Source organism: Lacerta agilis, chromosome 10 (genome assembly GCF_009819535.1).
Source record: "Lacerta agilis isolate rLacAgi1 chromosome 10, rLacAgi1.pri, whole genome shotgun sequence".
Lineage (NCBI taxonomy): Eukaryota > Metazoa > Chordata > Lepidosauria > Squamata > Lacertidae > Lacerta > Lacerta agilis.
This window is the reverse complement of record NC_046321.1, coordinates 24,511,264-24,528,218: the sequence shown is the minus strand read 5'-3', so window position 1 is coordinate 24,528,218 and position 16,955 is coordinate 24,511,264. Positions and strand designations below refer to the sequence as shown.

At 42.0% G+C, this 16,955-nt stretch overlaps 1 protein-coding gene across 1 annotated transcript in view; it reads left to right on the top strand.

Moving 5' to 3' along the window:
• The window catches only part of LARGE1 (LARGE xylosyl- and glucuronyltransferase 1), a 307,061-nt gene that overhangs the window by 227,066 nt on the left and 63,040 nt on the right, over nt 1–16,955 (top strand). Inside the window, exon 7 of the mRNA XM_033162533.1 lies at nt 11,214–11,318. Within this exon, the coding sequence (XP_033018424.1) occupies nt 11,214–11,318 (105 nt within the window). The remainder of the gene's footprint in view (nt 1–11,213; nt 11,319–16,955) is intronic.

Below are 16,955 nucleotides of genomic sequence, written 5' to 3'. Positions count from 1 at the left end.
TATTGGTTAATTTTTCTAGTAAGGCTGTTTCCCATACTATTTGGTACCATTGATCCATGCTTACTCCTGACAGGTCTCTCCAGTGTCTGGTTATGATGCTTCTGGTTGCTGAAAGTAGGTGGGTTATGAGTTCTTTGTGGTATAAGTGGGCATTATTGTCTTGAAATATGTTTAGTATGGCCATTTCTGGGGTGATTTCTAATACTTGCTTGGTTATTTTACATATTTCTCGTATGGTTGTTGTACAGAATAGTTGGATTTGGGGGCACTCCCACCACATGTGGAGTTATGTGCCTGTGGAGGTGCACCCTCTCCAGCATTTTGGTGAGGTTCCTGGGTGTATTAGCGCTAATTTTCTTGGCATTAGATACCACCTGTAGGTGAGTTTCAGAGTGAGTTCTTTTCTTTTCGTTGATATGGATTTAAAGGGGGGCTTAGACCACATTCTGGCCCATTGGGTGGGGTTGATCTCATATCCTATGTCATCCTTCCATTGTTTTTTATTGCGTCTAGGGGGTTCATGGGATTTTGGAGTAGTATTTTGTATATTGCAGATACCATCCCTCTGTCATGCCCCTTTGTTGTTAGGATGAGGTTTTCAAAGGTTGTCAGGGGTCTAGTTGCTGATTTTACTGCTGGATTGTTTAAGAGGGCATGTAGTTGGTGATGTGTTAACCAGGGTATTTAGTTTGTCTTGTATTTCTTGTGTTGACAAAGGTTTGTTATTTTTATAGAAGTCTATTAGGCAATATAGCCAGGTTTTAATCTGGAGGTTTTGTGCTGCGTGGTGGAATAATGGGTGGTACACCAGGGGGATTAGTGGGGATGGGGTTGGGGATAGTTTGCCTTTTACTGCTTTCCATGCTTTGAGCATGGTCTGTGTGTACCTGTTAAGTGTTGTGGGAATTTTCCTTAATTTGTTTGGGAGGAGAGGGTATGTTGTGGTGCAGGTATTTTCAATTGTGTCCCTCTCTAGGTGTGTCCATTGTTTTGTCTCATCTTCTAGAATATATGGGATTATATGGTGTATTTGGTTGGCAATGTAGTATGTTTCTATGTTGGGGATTCCCCATCCTCCTTCTGAGGTAGGGAGGTGTAGGTATTTGGGGCTTGTTCTTGTTTTTTTGTGAGAGAAGATAAAGGAGTGTAGTTTTCTTTGCCATCTGCGAAGTTGGGTTGGGGGAATCCAGATTGGGAGGGTTTGGAATAGGTAGGTTACTTTTGGGAGGGTGATTGTTTTGATCATGACTATTTTGTCTGAGAGAGTGAAATTCGTGTTGTTCCATCTCTTTAGGTCTTTGTTTATTTGTCGCCACAAGTTCTTGTAGTTGTGGAGGTATAATTTATTGAGGTTTTTGGCTATTTGTACCCCTAGGTATCTGAACTTGGTGTGACAGAGTTTTATCTTGGTGATAGTAAAGGTAAAGGCAAAGGGACCCCTGACCATTAGGTCCAGTTGCAGACGACTCTGGGGTTGCGGCGCTCATCTCGCTTTACTGGCCGAGGGAGCCGGCATACAGCTTCCGGGTCATGTGGCCAGCATGACTAAGCCGCTACTGGCGAACCAGAGCAGCACACAGAAACGCCATTTACCTTCCCGCTGGAACGGTACCTATATATCTACTTGCACTTTGACATGCTTTCGAACTGCTAGGTGGGCAGGAGCAGGGACCGAGCAATGAGATCTCACCCCATCACGAGGATTTGAACCGCTGACCTTCTGATCAGCAAGCCCTCGACTCTGTGGTTTAACCCACAGCGCCACCCACGTCCCTTGGTGATATTAGTGAGTTCTTTTTGGGTGTGAGGAGGGGTGTTGAAGCACATAGCTTCTGATTTTGCAAAAATTTACTTGTAGGCCCGACACCGTTGCAAATGTGTTGAGTTCTCTGATTAGGGAGATTGCTGTGTTTAAGGGGTCTGGTGTTGTGACCATTAGGTCATCAGCAAAGAGCCCTAATTTATACGTTCTGCCTTTTATTTCCACTCCCTTGATGTCTGTGGCTGCTCGGATTTGGATAAGTCCATAGTATCTTGACAGGAAACTAGTTACATCCCAGGGCACAGCCAGAAGGAGCATCAGGCCACCAGCTTGCTGAAGCTGCCTTGATGGGCGGTCACTTGAGAATCACATGTACATGACCTTGGGTTTCATGAGGGAAGAAACAGATAGTTTGACGTTTCAGGAAACTTATCAATGGCGGCTGTAATTGATAGTTACAAAGCCTTCTTAACACTGATCGAGCATTTGTTATGTGGCAGCACATGAGAGGGTGTTGTTGTTATAATAGTGCCCCTAGTTATGGAATACCCACTGCTCTCAAGTTTGACCAGTGACAATCATGCTGGGTTTTAAGTATCAACTAATACAGTATTAGGCCTTTGGTTATTAGCATTCATTGGTAGAGATGGGCATGCCTGCCCTAACTGGAGCCATGTGTCGTGTTGTTGTTGTTGATGATGATGATGATAATGGTGTTTTATTGATTTTACATTATGTTTGAGCTATGTCACAAGATCCTGCTCCATTCACATTGAGCAGAAAGATGCAGTCACAAAGTGGTGTTAACCTGGTGGCAGAATGCAGCACCGGCACCAATTTAACCAGAAGTCGGTGGGTATCATTAGGTGCATAGCGCATACATAGAAACGTCTGCCATTGTGGCATGGTTCTATCAAACAACATAAAACAGGACTACAGTGAGGTCTATGTGGTGCAGGTTTGGCTTTATTATTTGATAGAAATTACAATAAGCACTTCACTACTACCACTGCAGAAAAGATGGGATAATCTCAATAGTGACATACCAAGGGGGTGGAAACCCCCACACAGAATAACAGTCCCTTACTTAAGGAGGGAAGTCTTTTTAGTGAAAAGTAGCCAGTGTAGAGAAAAGTAGGAAGTGAGAGCTGGACCATAAAGAAGGCTGATCGCCGTAGAATTGATGCTTTTGAATTATGGTGCTGGAGGAGACTCTTGAGAGTCCCGTGGACTGCAAGAAGATCAAACCTATCCATTCTCAAAGAAATCAGCCCTGAGTACTCACTAGAAGGACAGATCCTGAAGTTGAGGCTCCAGTACTTTGGCCACCTCATGAGAAGAGAAGAATCCCTAGAAAAGACCCTGATGTTGGGAAAGATGGAGGGCACAAGGAGAAGGGGACGACAGAGGATGAGATGGTTGGACAGTGTTCTTGAAGCTACTAACATGAGTTTGGCCAAACTGCGGGAGGCAGTGAAGGATAGGCGTGCCTGGCGTACTCTGGTCCATGGGGTCACGAAGAGTCGGACACGACTGAACGACTGAACAACAACAACAACAGCCAGTGTAATTTGAGCTGAAAACAGGGCTCTTCATTCATCAGGGCATTCAAATTGTGTTTTCTAGAAGACTGTTTTTTGTTTTTTTTTTCTTATAAAGGGGTAATCTGTTCCCCACTGTTCAAACTAACAACTCTGCCTGAGAGCTGGTTACTGAGAAGGAAACTGAATCTAAATAAAAGTCTGTAAACGTATAGTTCCATTTCAATCATCCCTTCTGTTTCTAAAATTCAGTCACTTAGTGATGTTGCTTGTGTAGCCAAAATGGCACCATCCACATGCAAGCGTAGAGGTATCAGCAGACTTGGGAGACACCAACATTGGCAGAAGTACACATTATTTGGCGGGGAGGAAGCAGCCCATTGTGGACTACGTATATTCAGTGGCCACAAATTCTGGCTGATTATTGAGTGAGGTTACTCAAAACTGGGTTGAAAGGAGAATGAAATGGGGTGACATGGAAGAGCACAGGACTGACTGACTGGATCAGTGAACAGGAGCACTTCATCCTGCAACATTTTGTCACAGGTTCTACCTGTGTATCTGTTTTGTTATCATTTTTAATGGATGGCAAAACGGGCTCAAATCGGGTAATATGGGTGTTTAAAAAACAAACAAACCTGGATACAGCTTCCAAGTGAGAAAAGAAATCCATTAGCAACCAACAAGGTTTGTGCATTATCAATTATGAGTCAGTCTGAGGACTGACCTCTGTGCCTTGAGTTTGGGAGAGTAAAAGGAAAGCAGATGGGTAGTCTACAGAGAGGGAATTCAATATTGACTTCTTTCAGATAGGATTTTCACATTTTTCTTTTAATGCAATTTGTAACTACTTGAGAAGACTCTCTAGACTGTTGAGTTAAGAAATCCCTTGCTGGACATTAGACGAGGTCAGCTTGTTCTTCTCACCAATAATATTTGGTTCCACCTGAGCCAAGTTCTAGGGTTGCTAAATTGTACCAATTAGGACTCGGTTCTGTCTTTATTCTTTTTATTACATTTTCACCCGACTTTTTCCTAAAATGCCCAAGATGACTAGCAACAATAAAAACCATAATAGAAAGTTGCCATTCCATATAATGTAATAAGCAATAGCCCAATAAAAGCATATGTGAGAAAATAAAAGTAAAAAAGAAATGTTAGTTAAAAACACATTAAATACTGACCAAAACACAAACTAGCAGAGAAGAACAAATCTGCTAAGTAGGACAAGCATGTACTTAAATGAAAAGGTTTTCGCCTGCAGCCAAAAGGCCATCAATGAGGGTACTAAACGTGCCTCCCTTGGCAGGGAGTTCCAAAGTCTGCGTGCAGTGATTGCAAATGACCTTTTTTGGGTTGCTACCAAACACTTCAGAAGCTGACAGAACAGAGAGCCAGGCCTCTTTGAAGATCTTAATGCTCAGGCAAGTTTACACGGGGGGTGGGGGGGGCAGCCCTTCAGGTAGCCTTCTCCCAAGTCATCTGGGGCTTTATAGATAATAACCAGTACATGGAATTCTTCTTGGAGCTGGGCATGCAGCAAGTGCAGCTGTAACTGTTTTAACCCTGGAGTCACCTGCTCCCATAGCCTGGCTGTAGCATTCTGAACCAGTTGCACTTCCAAACATTCTTCAAATACAGTGCCAGTTGAGTTCCTATTCTCTGATTTGCCTTTCTACCAGCCAGGAACACCTCTGTCTTATGTGGATTAAGTTCCAATTAGCCCACTGTGGCGATCACCCAAATTTAGGAATGGCATAGAAGGAGTTAAAAGGATTAACCAGTAAGAACCTTAAGGGGGGTGGAGTCAAGTGAACTATATAAACCCCTCCCGGTGAAGGAAGAGGGTCTTGGTCTTGGTCTTGGTCTTTGGCTTTTGACTTGGGGCTTGTTGTGGGTTGGAAGGAGGGCGGCAAGGGAAGGAGTAGGTACAAGGGCGGGAGAAATCGTTGGGCACTGTTGTTAACAAGAACACAACCAAGAAAGAACTGTCTATTCAGAAACCACATGCTTATGTACTAAACTTCAATAAAACAGTTTGTTCCAATATTCTCCTTGACTGAACAGAGTGAAGTAAATACCAGACAAACTGGTTGGTGGTAGCGGTTAATTAACAAAGTGGTGAGTGCAGGTATCAACGGACCGTTAAACGTCTGGGGGACCTGTGCAGGTTGAGCGAACCACCACACCCACCCTCATCTAGTCCAGAAATTGTATCAGAACAGCAGCAGTTTTCTTTGAGACAGTGAGATAGAATTGGATGTTGTCTGAATACTGATGACACCAAAGACCTGGACAGCCTCCACCAGCAGTTCCATGTAGATGCTAAACAGCACACACAGTGGATGGAATAGAACCACCCTTTGGGACACCATAGGCTAATGGACACCCCAGCTCCATCTTCTGAAACGGCTCCTCCAAGAAGGACTGGAACCACTTCAACAGTCCCATCACAGCAGCCAGTCCAGAGTGATCTCATGGTTGATGGTATCAGAAGCCACTGAGAGGTCCAGAAGTGTGAACAAGGTGCACTTCCCTTGTCCAGTACCCAACAAAATGTCAGTTTGCATTTTTTTTTTTTTGGTGCAAAATATATTGGTCTAAAGTGTAGAGATCTCTCCTATTCTGATTAATTCAAGAGGGTTCTGGAAACCTCTCTGTGTGATACAAGCTAGTGCAAGCAAGAAGTTTGTAGCTAACAAGCAAGCTTCTATTCTGCCTAGAAACAGGCAGAAGGTTCCTAATGTTTTGGTTATTATTTCAGAGAAGCTGAACAGCTGGTTGAAACTGGTTGTGTTATCTCTTTCTGTCATTGAGCCTTAGTTTAACTTTCTGTCTCTCTTTCCCTCTGGTACAGTGTTCTGTATATAGTATGCTTAGTGTTAATGTTTCAGTCCTATTGTAAGTTAAGTCTGCTGCAACTAGAATTCTTATGAACTGTGCCAATCCTGAAGATGTATGGATTTGTGACCGATAAGCTCATTGGTCTTCAATAAACTCTGCTGGATGAAGCTAATTTTCCTCTGGTCTATTTTTGGGGAATCCTACGACGTGTTGTAAGTTTTGACTCTGCTAACTACACTTTAGAGTCTGCTCTGGATCAAAATGAGCAGAATTCATGACACAAAGGTAATCAGCTAAGGCAACCAAATCATTGTCCAGCCTATAACCTAGTATGGGGAATGGTTTTCAACCCAAGGGCCACATTCCTTTATGGAAAATTGTCTGTGGGGCTCTGCATGCCAGTCATAGTACTGCACTGCTTTTATTTTATTTTATTTTTAAAAAATGTTTTTATATTACTGTGCACTGCCTTTGTATTTTGTGAGGGGACAATATATAAAAACTTCAAATATAAAGCAAATAGGTGAGAGAAGAAGCTAATGTGGGAAGATGAAAGGGTGTGCATCTTACCTTTGTCCAGTAGTCTACAAACAGAGAGAGAATGGGATGAAAGTTACAGGCATGGAATCTTTTTCAGAGGGGCTGAAGCCTGCCAGATTTCAGACAAATATGCAAGGGGTTTTGGTAGAGAGTCTTTAAGCGTAGTGTGTGTGTGTGTGTGTGTTCCCGAAAAAAAAGCAGCAAGAAGTAATCCCTAGGTAAGCTTCCTGCCTTGCAAAATTACAGAAGGATAAGTGAAGGTTCTGCACACTCTAGGTTTTAATGAATTTTGATGAATGAAAAACAGTTTGAGTCGTCTTTGTTTCCTGCACAATTGACAGTCACACGCTGAAGACGCACAGCACAAAACACAGAGACAGAGTCAGACAGCTACTATATTATGTTCACAGACAGTCAAACGCACTTACAAATAACACTGAAATTAAATTAAATGCTGCTAGGGCCGGGTTTGAGAAGGGAAATGATTTACTGTACCTAGTAGTAATAACACTCAAGGCGGACAAACAACAGCAAGTGCAATCTTACAACAACAAAAATAACTACAAGAGATGGGATTGGTATGGAAAGGAATAAACAGTTAGGTCACAAAAGCAAAATACAACCAGTGATAACTCCACAAACTTGTTAGATGTTGCTTCTTTTCAGAGAGTCAGCTTGCAAAGGACAGTGAGAAACAATGAACAGTTTATGATGTTACTTCAACGTCGCTCCCAAAGGAGCTATAATAGGAGAACCCTAGTCAAGTCATTCTCCATTTGAAGCTGGAAGTGACAAAATAAACCCCCTTCCTCTCCTTCTCTGTGCCTGGTGATAAATCTCCTACAGAGAGCTTTTCTGTGGGACGTTCAAAATAATTTTACTTTTTGGCTTACCAAATTGAAACTGAAAACCGTGCACAGAAGCTGGTCTGAAGCTTTGGGATCAGCCCACTTTACTTTGGAGTTGATCCAGATGCATCCAGAGTGTGTGGGCTTCATCAAAAGGGGATATACACCTTTGATATTGACCATTCCATCGTGATAGTAAACCTGCCTTCATGAGCTTTTCTAGCTTTAAGAAATAATACATGGTGGACTCAGCTACATTTGTCACAATAATACATTTTGAATGTGTTATAAACATCCAACACCAGATGGCGCCAGAGAGCAAAAGATAGTTTCTATGGATTTTTACATAGGCTTTTTCTTTCTTTTGTTGTAACAAATTAATTTCTGACTTATTTATAGCGCTTTTAACCTATTTCGAGATCCACCCGGTGATTTCACTAACTAATTATGTCATATATTTTAAGCAGGCTGTTTATATTCATATGCTGCATAGCTGTCAACCTTCCCTTTTTTGCGGGAAATTCCTCTATCAGTACTATAGTCTATAGTATAGTACTGATAGGGGAATTTCCTGCAAAAAAGGGAAGGTTAACAGCTATGATATGGTAACATTGTTGTTGTTGTTGTTGTTGTTGTTGTTGTTGTTGTTGTTGTTGTTAACGTGCCCTTAACCCTAAGATCCCAGGGCAGATTGCAACATTAAAACACAATATTAAAAATAGTTTTAAACTATTTATAATCACAGAAATAAGCAAAATGGTTCTTGGTGATTGAAATAATCTAAGCATATTGAGGTAATTACAATCTTAACAGGTCTTATGTTCTTCCAGAATTGTTTTTTTCCCCTTTTTAAAAAAGCAAAAGAAAGCAAAATAATCTTGTTTAAAATCAACATGTATTAGACCAAGAATTTGTCATCAAAGGAGAACACACACTCTTTATTCTGCACTCTTCCTTCCAAAGGCTCAAAAATAAAATAGCTTACATACAGTTCCTTGGTGATATCCTATTTAGGCATCTTGTACAGTATTGACAAACCTTCTTTACCCTGAACAGTTCAACTGTGTTTTGTGCCTTCCATCCAAATACAAATCACAGTTGGTAGCATGACCACATTTATTTGACCTTGAAGTTCAAAAGTGTTCCATAGTTTAGAACAATGTTAAAACAAACTTCTCATTCAGCATATCATGTTGGCAAACATGAAAAGAAAGAAACAAGTTCAATTAAAGATAAAATATTAATCCCACACTTATTAAGAGTTTGGGATGCTTATAGAAATAAATTAAGTCCAGGCGTTTTCACCACTGTTGCCAATTATTTACCATGCTGAGTTTAAGACAGCAAAATCAATGGGAGGCTTCTTTTAGAGAACAACATAACCTAACATAACTGTGTGATGTTATAATAAGCAGCCATATGATTCCTCTGTCTGAAATAAAATGGAAAGCTGCGAGGAAACCTTCTAAATGTCAATATTTTCAAGTTAAATCCTTTGTAATAAACGTTCAAATGGCGAAGGGGGGATTAGGGCATTAGCCAATGGCAGTTTTCAGGGACCAATAAGAGGTAGCTATCCAGCATTGATAAATTACTTCAAGGCTTGGAAGATACAAAGGGCAAAGTAGAAATAATGTGGGGGTGGGATTTGGAAGGAAGCTGGTTTTTGCATGTTTTAAAAAAGTGTTACTCACCCGATTTTCTTTTTCTCATCCCCCCACCACCACAAAGCCCCTGCTTTTGTGTAACATCTTGCCTGATGAAAAATTGTAGAGAACTTGAAAACTTACCATAATCCTGTGGCATTTCAGTTCCTCTTAATAAAGGCACGGCTGCCTTTGCTGTTTTTTCATCTTATCATGTTTGCCTTGGGGGATATTTCCTAATGAAAATCATTGATACCATAGGCCAGCCAGACATCAGTCTAAGGCTTTTTGTTTGTCTTGTTTCTGTTCTGCTCTTCTTTCATGCAGCTCATGACAGTGGATATGAACTTCAGGGCTGGCCCCTACTATTAGGCAACAGTTTGCTATGGGAAGGCAGTAGGACAACAGTGGCAGCTGCCAGGTTGATCCTCCTAAATCCCTTGGTCATTCTGCTCTGTTGGAAGACAGGTGACATGTCCTGCCTCCAGTACAGTGGAGGATGCCATCCCATCAACATTGTTTATGTAGGATTCAGTTGCCGGTCTGATTTGCTTTTGTACATATAGAATGTGACAGGCACCATATTTGCCTCAGAAAATGATATGCCTTGGACCTTCCCCCTTGACTGTATCCCACTTTATCCATACAAGAACCCTGTTTGGACTAAGAGATAATAATGCCTCCAAGGCAAATTGAGACAGTTAATTCTGGCTTTTTTCCCACACACACATGGGAGAATTATGTATATGTATTTAGATACGGGTATGAATGATCCTACTAGGGAAATGTTGGAGAGATTATGAATGAACACTTTTAGATGCTATCGGACTGAGAAATTTTACAGGTTTGGTTAAAATCAAAGTGTTAACTTCTAGTCTGGTTGGAGGGGAAATGTGTAAAACTTACTTTTATTTTATGGATTCATTCGAAGAGTTTATATATCCCACCTTTTGAACCTTTTCCAGGACAGCTTGCACTAAGTTCCTTATTGATTAGTACTGTATCTTATTAAGCATTTCATCTTTTTAATATGTTTGCTATGCATTTCATTCTGTTGAATATGTGTCATATAGACATAGGCAAATCAAACATGAAACAAAAACAGTGCCTTATTTAAGTGTCTCATGATAGACCTGTTTCAGTGTATCTGAAGAAGTGTGCATGCACTCATACCAAGAAGAAACTTAGTTGGTCTCTAAGGTGCTACTGGAAGGAATAATTTTTTTTTTTTTGTCATAATAGACCTGTTCAGGCATTCAATACCCAATTGGCTACCTTCACCCCCAGACGCCAACTCATGCACTGGTTGCACTCCTGGTTGATCAGGATTCATGTCCCTGAGGAGGGAGCCCTATGTATATACAGCCTATAAGGGATTGGAATGGAAATTCCGCCAAGTTTGGTTCTGATGTTGAGTCACCAGAACATGATTTTGGCATTGAGGAAATGGGTGTGGGCAAGGTGCCAGGGCACCCAAGCCCCAGCAGCTGCTATAAGATGTAGGAGAAACCAGCAAGAGGGTGGCAAAGGTTGCGAGTCTGTGATGTGAGGACTAATGGGGACCAAGGCAAGCTTTGTTATCTGTGGGAGGCTATGGAGCTAGAAAAGCAGGCTTATAGGGCAGGGGAGTAGATATAATGAAATCATTGCATTCTGTGATGAGTAAGCCCTTCCTAAGCCTAGATCTAGGCAAGAGGGTATTTATCTCTCTTTCAGGGATTGCAGAGGCATTAAATAGGCTCCTAGTGGTCTTATGAAAAAGGAGTTTTTTCCATACATCCGTATGCCCATAGGGTCTTCTCCATCTGGGGGATGTGGCCAGCATTTGCATTAATGTCTAGTGGGCAGGACTAGCTGCGTGCATTCAGAGAAGCCTCTGAACAGGGCTGATTTGGTTCCTAAACAGGAGGATTGGCTTGTGTAGGGTACAATGGCATGCAACATGTTTTCATTCTTTGTGCATTATGTCACTCTGGCATTTGTGTGCTTACCTGTCTTTTTCCCTAAGAGTTTGTCCTGTTGTTTTTTTCAGGCCAGCAAGTTCTTGGTTTAGTGGAGAACCAGAGTGACTGGTACCTTGGGAACCTCTGGAAGAACCACCGTCCCTGGCCAGCTCTTGGGAGAGGTTACAACACAGGTAGGCCAAATGGCAACATGGAACTAACTGAGTAACTCTAGTGAAATGAGAGGAGGGAAGGGCTATGAATCCCTGCCATCAGGGGCATGTTGGACCATGTTGAGAGAACAGGATGCCTCCTTCTCACAGCTTCTGCCAATTCCTCTTATCAATGCCTCAAGTTAACATTGACTCTTCCAATTTATGAGCAGTTAACATTGACTCTTCCAATTTATGAGCAGTCTCTGAAAAACAGGAGAATATATCCCACCTGAAGACCATCATAGCCAGACCGATGTAAACCAGAAAGTATTTGACAGAAAGGGCTGCCCAAATCCTCTCTTGCATTTTTACCTAAACCTGCACTTAATGGCGTTATAACTTGTCCAAACTATATGCTAGTTCATTTCACAGCACTTTGGTTGAGGGTTCCCCCCCCCCGCACTTAGCTCCTGGAGAGGGGGATTCACTTGCTGAAATATAAGTAAGCTTGTATAATCAGAACCTGCATTCCTAGATTTGAAAATTCCAGCTGAAATTAAAAAATTATGAATGCTCAAAAACTACCATTTATATTTTCTCTGTCATTTCCTTCCCCATCTCAATATCACTTTTTTTAAAAAAAATCACTCACTTTCAATTTTAACAGCTGTTCACCTCTTGGTTGTTTGCCACATGTTGCTAAAAACAACATTGTTTTACATCAAAATTGACATTCATATTTTTTTAATATTTTACTTCTGGTCTACATTAATTTGTTCAGATTGTTTCCATGCCCCTTCATAATTTGCAACATGAAATGAGGGTGCCCTTTAGTTTTATAGCACCTTAGTTGTTAGTCGATACTGCAAGGATATCTGGAAAAGTGTTCTGTGAGCTCTCTCACAACTCTGGAGCCAACCATTCCTTAGAGCTTGGTCATGCTCAGAACCACTGTAAGGTTGCTCTTCTTGTTTTGACTTCGATAGTCTGGGCTAAGCTAGTGGGAGAGCATCTTGTTAACAGAACTGTTCATGTTTCTGTTTACACATGTACCTGAATACGTATGTCACACATGAGTTCAAGGAAGCAAAACTTTTGAGGATCTTTAATCTGAAGATGAATGCATGCCACAGTGGTTATTGCACCATGCGCCACTACCAATTTATAAATATCAATTACATTTACTAGAGGGGATTAGCAAGGAATAACACATGTCAAGATGAATTCAGGCAAAATATTTATTTACACAAAATTGTGGGCAGTGAGTAAAAGGGCTTTGTGGCTTGAAGCTCCAATTCAGTCATTTAAAATAACAAGATGGTTAGTTGTTAAACAAACTACCCAAACCCACATTTGCCTGGGCCAATAGCTTAAAACGGTTTCTATGAGAGCAGTAGGAAAAGATGGAGTTGCAGTATATAGAGCAGGATAGCTACAAGGGAATGCTCAAATGCAGGTTGCTGGGGTTTGGATAACGCAAAGACAGAAATATATAAAGATTTGGAAACTAAGAAAGGTAAAGATTAGAGGAAAAGATGAACACCAAGGAAAGGAGAGTAAGGAGCTATTGTTTCCTGAGTTTCAACGTGACCTGCTTATTTGATATTGTTGCGACATATGGATTCCTTACAGCAGTTCAGTTGACTGAGCTCCCTGTCCTTCCAGTACAGAGACTCAGCATATCAGCTTTCTGCTTCCTGAACAGACACCACAGGCTCAGACAAAAAAGGGGACCTCAAGTCAAAGTTTGACTACCACCCTGGGTTCCTGAGAAGTCTCCTAATGTAATTAAAAAAACAAACAAACCAGAAGCAATTTCCATGAAGGGATATTACTAGCTTTCGTTTCCTACTTTTTTAAAAAATAGAGATGTAGTGGTTGGAGTGTTGGACTAGAACCTGGGAGACCAGGGTTCAAATCCTTACTGGATGATCTTGGGCCAGTTCACTGCCTCTCAGCCCCAACCTACCTCACAGGTTTGTTGTAGGGATTAAATGAGGAAGGGGAGAACCATGTACACCACTTTGAGCTACTTGGAGGAAAAGATGGGATGATGGTGATAATGGTGATGATGATGATGATGATGATACAAGAGTCTTGATGAACCTGAAGAAAATAGCAAACACATCTGCGAGGAGGCAGGGCGACATTATCAAGCTAAGTGAAAGGCAGGTGTGCTCCTGTAGCCATCCACGGGGCAAAGCAGGCTTGGAGAAGGAATGTGGAGCAGCTCTCTGGAGTATCCAGATGGCTGGATAGTTTGGGGATGTGTGGGAAGCACAGTTATAGGAGAGAAGCTTCCTGATGGACATTAGCTCTAACGCGAAGGATGATTACCTTAATGATAGTACTGGAAAGAGGGTTCATTAAATGTTAATTAATTCAAATACTGAGTCATTACCAGACGTACCAATATAATTTCACTACTGCAGAATAGCAGAGTCGTCATTACCAAGCCAATCAGAATTCACATCCAGATGACTGAGGTCTTCCCCATGGGGAAAGTCAGTGTTACTTTCCCAAGAAGGGTAAATTTAGACTAAGCATGGTTACCAGTGGAATATGCTTGCTGGAGGAAGTCTGTAGGGCCAAACAAGGGCATATGTTTGCATTAGATAATTAATTAACTAAACTTTTTTCCCCTGTTCATGGCTTCTGAAGTTACTGTTCAATCCCATGCCTATGCAAGTCAGCCCACTCAAGCCAAGGTTTGCTTCCTCTGTTACTTTGCAATAGCACCACACTCATTGCACAGAGCAAAGAGAAAGTAGCACCTACTTCTTGAGCATATTAAACTGATCTTCTCAATCACAGTGATCTTCCTGGTAGCAGGCTAGAGTGCTGGTCTTAATATAGGGAGAGCCAGATACAAATCCATGATCTGGAGTGGTTGTGGGAGACTTGTAGACCTAGAACATGCTTCACCAACCTGGCCGCTTCCAGATGTTTTAGACATCATCCCCGGCGAGCATTGCTAACTGCCAGGGGTGATGGAAATGGTGGCCTAGAACATCTGAAGGGCACCTGGTTAGGGAACAAGTGCCAGCAACAAGTGGGGGCAGAGAAGTCTGACGCAAGGGGCAAATTTGCTGAACATCATTAGCTTTTTTATTGCATCATGTTATGATAAGGATTGTATAGGCAGCATTGGGTGATGGGTGGTGTGCTGCATTTGGACATGGTATTTGAACTAGAATGACTTTGCTTTCTTCCAGTTCAGTAGCTGGTATTCTGAACAAAGATAAAATATATAAAAATAAGATTATGACAGGGTGATGGACTCATTTCCCTTCATTCACATAGCAGGTCAGCAGTATTTTTCCCATGGCAGAGGAACTGGCATGCACCATTGCACATAGTGTAATGTGTAGCCATAGAGGCCCCATTTGTGTAATCTCTCATTTGAGGGAAAAGATTCAAGCAAACTGGACCTTTGTGTCTAAGGACTTTTGTGTGCAGCATCTTCACTGCATATTAGAATAGTTGATGTACACTTTGAATAGTGGTTCTTCCGTGTTTGCAAATTCACATACCCATGCATTATCATTCTTATAAATCTTAGTCTACTCATACTTCCATTTTTTCAGTTGTCTCTGACATATCTATTAAACCTCACCCTTTTTCAGCTTGTATGATTAGGAGAATCTAAAAAGTGGGTGGAGAGGTGAATGGAAAGCCGGTGAAAGGAAAGAAGATTGGATAGGAGGTTGCCGTAAATGGAACAACATTTTTCAAAAATGTGGAACAAGAGGTCATTGAGTGAGACACTCAACCTGCCATAAAGAAATCCAGTAAAAATTGAAATGTATTATTTGACTCAATGCTCCCAGAGGAGAACAAAGACATAAATCTCTTAAGGAAGGTAAAGAAATAGTGAAGGAAACTCAAGTCTTATCAGATACCGGCTCAGTAAATTAGAGCAGCTGTCAAATAACATAACTGGGGGGGGGGGCAGAAATCTCTAGAAAATGGCAGAGGAAAGATGAAAGCCACAGGCAAATCAATCATGGTGCCATAATGGAGAAGCAAATGGACCAAGCTCTGGAACTATTTAGACTAGAATGGAAAAGTAAGCTTTAAAGAAACTGTCAACCCTAATGGTTACTGGAGAAATAGAGAAAGAAGGAAGGAAGGCAGCCATCACTATTTGCCTCTTCAATAAAGCATGAGTGAATTCATATTCAGATCAGCACAATTAAATGAATTTAACAGTTTACAAAACTTCCCCAATAATGCTTTGCCTCAGGGCCTCAACAAAACTATAATATTAGTCCCAGGGCATGCTACACATTCATGGATTCACTGCCAGCCATCCCCACCCCATAGTTAAGATGGTGTTCTGGAGGGCTTGAAGGTTTGCACACTATTTTTTGACACAGGTATTGCATTAATAATGGATTTTGGGATTTAAATTGATGAAATATGTAATTTGGATCCCAGGGCCGTCTTAAGTAAATCCGGTGCCCTGGCGCGAAGGTCCCTCCGGAGCCCCTCGCGTTCTGCTGAGCAGGGCCAGGCGCAATGGGCAGCTGGAGGGCACGGAGGGGCGGGTGGGGACACTGCCAGCTGTGCTCCACCTCCACCTCCGCCTGCTTGGCCGAAGTGGCAGCATGGTCCAGGGAGCCCTGGCTGCAGCACCGACAGGAGGTTCGCCGACAGCCTCCCAGCGTCCGCAGCCCGAGAAGAGGTGGGCGAGAGCAGTGCTGCCGGTGGAGCTGGAGGGCCCAGGCGCCCTCCTCAGGCTGTGGTGCCGTGGCGCCTTGCGCCAATAGCTCAATGGCTAAGATCTCCCTGTTAGATCCAGTTCTGTAGGCTAGAACTTACCCAATGCAGAGGCATGGATTCGCCACCTGCCAAGCTTTTTTCTCCACTCCATTCTCTCCAGCCATGTTTAACGTCTAGCATGACAGAGAGTTCTGGAGAGCTCGAAAGTTAGATCCTTGTCTGGAATTAATATTTCACAGGATGGCACACATCATTAGCTGTCTTTTATCTCAAAAAGAAAAACCCAGGCCGAAGTCAAAATCCACTGACAGCCGCTCTTTACTTGTAGTATTTGAGCCAATATTCCACTAAGACACAGTGTGCTGCTTCATCAAAAGGCAGTTTGATCTTCTATGGACTCCTCTGCCCTAGGCACTATTTATGCCATTGAGGTTTCCACTAGTGGAATAGATCAGGTTATAGATCTGTAGGCAGGCAAGAGCAACTGTGGAAGTGGCAGTGATAGCTGAAGATCCCTATTACAGCAATTAAACAATACGCATCTTTGTTTAATGAATCGATTCTAGTGGCCTTTCTGAAACCTCTTTTCATTTGCATACCATGGCTAACACATATACTTGTACACAAAACTTAATTGATTTTGATTTGTTATAAAATGCTGGTGAATATATGGAACTTACCAGAGGTCTGAGTACATCAGGGCAATGTGGTGATCAACTCTGCTTTGAGAAGGAAGCTTTGTGCATTTTGACAGCAGTGGAACACTAATGAAGCAGTTGGGCTTTTTAATGTCTGCTTCCCCTCATAGTGTTTGTCATGAGCCACTGACATCATTTAGGCTACATTTTAGATGTCCCAAAACTGGCTTTAACTCAGCAAGCGAACTTCAGGTCCCGTCCCCCCCCCCATCCTCCCCACATTTCATTATCAGCTTATGTGTCTGACTCTTTA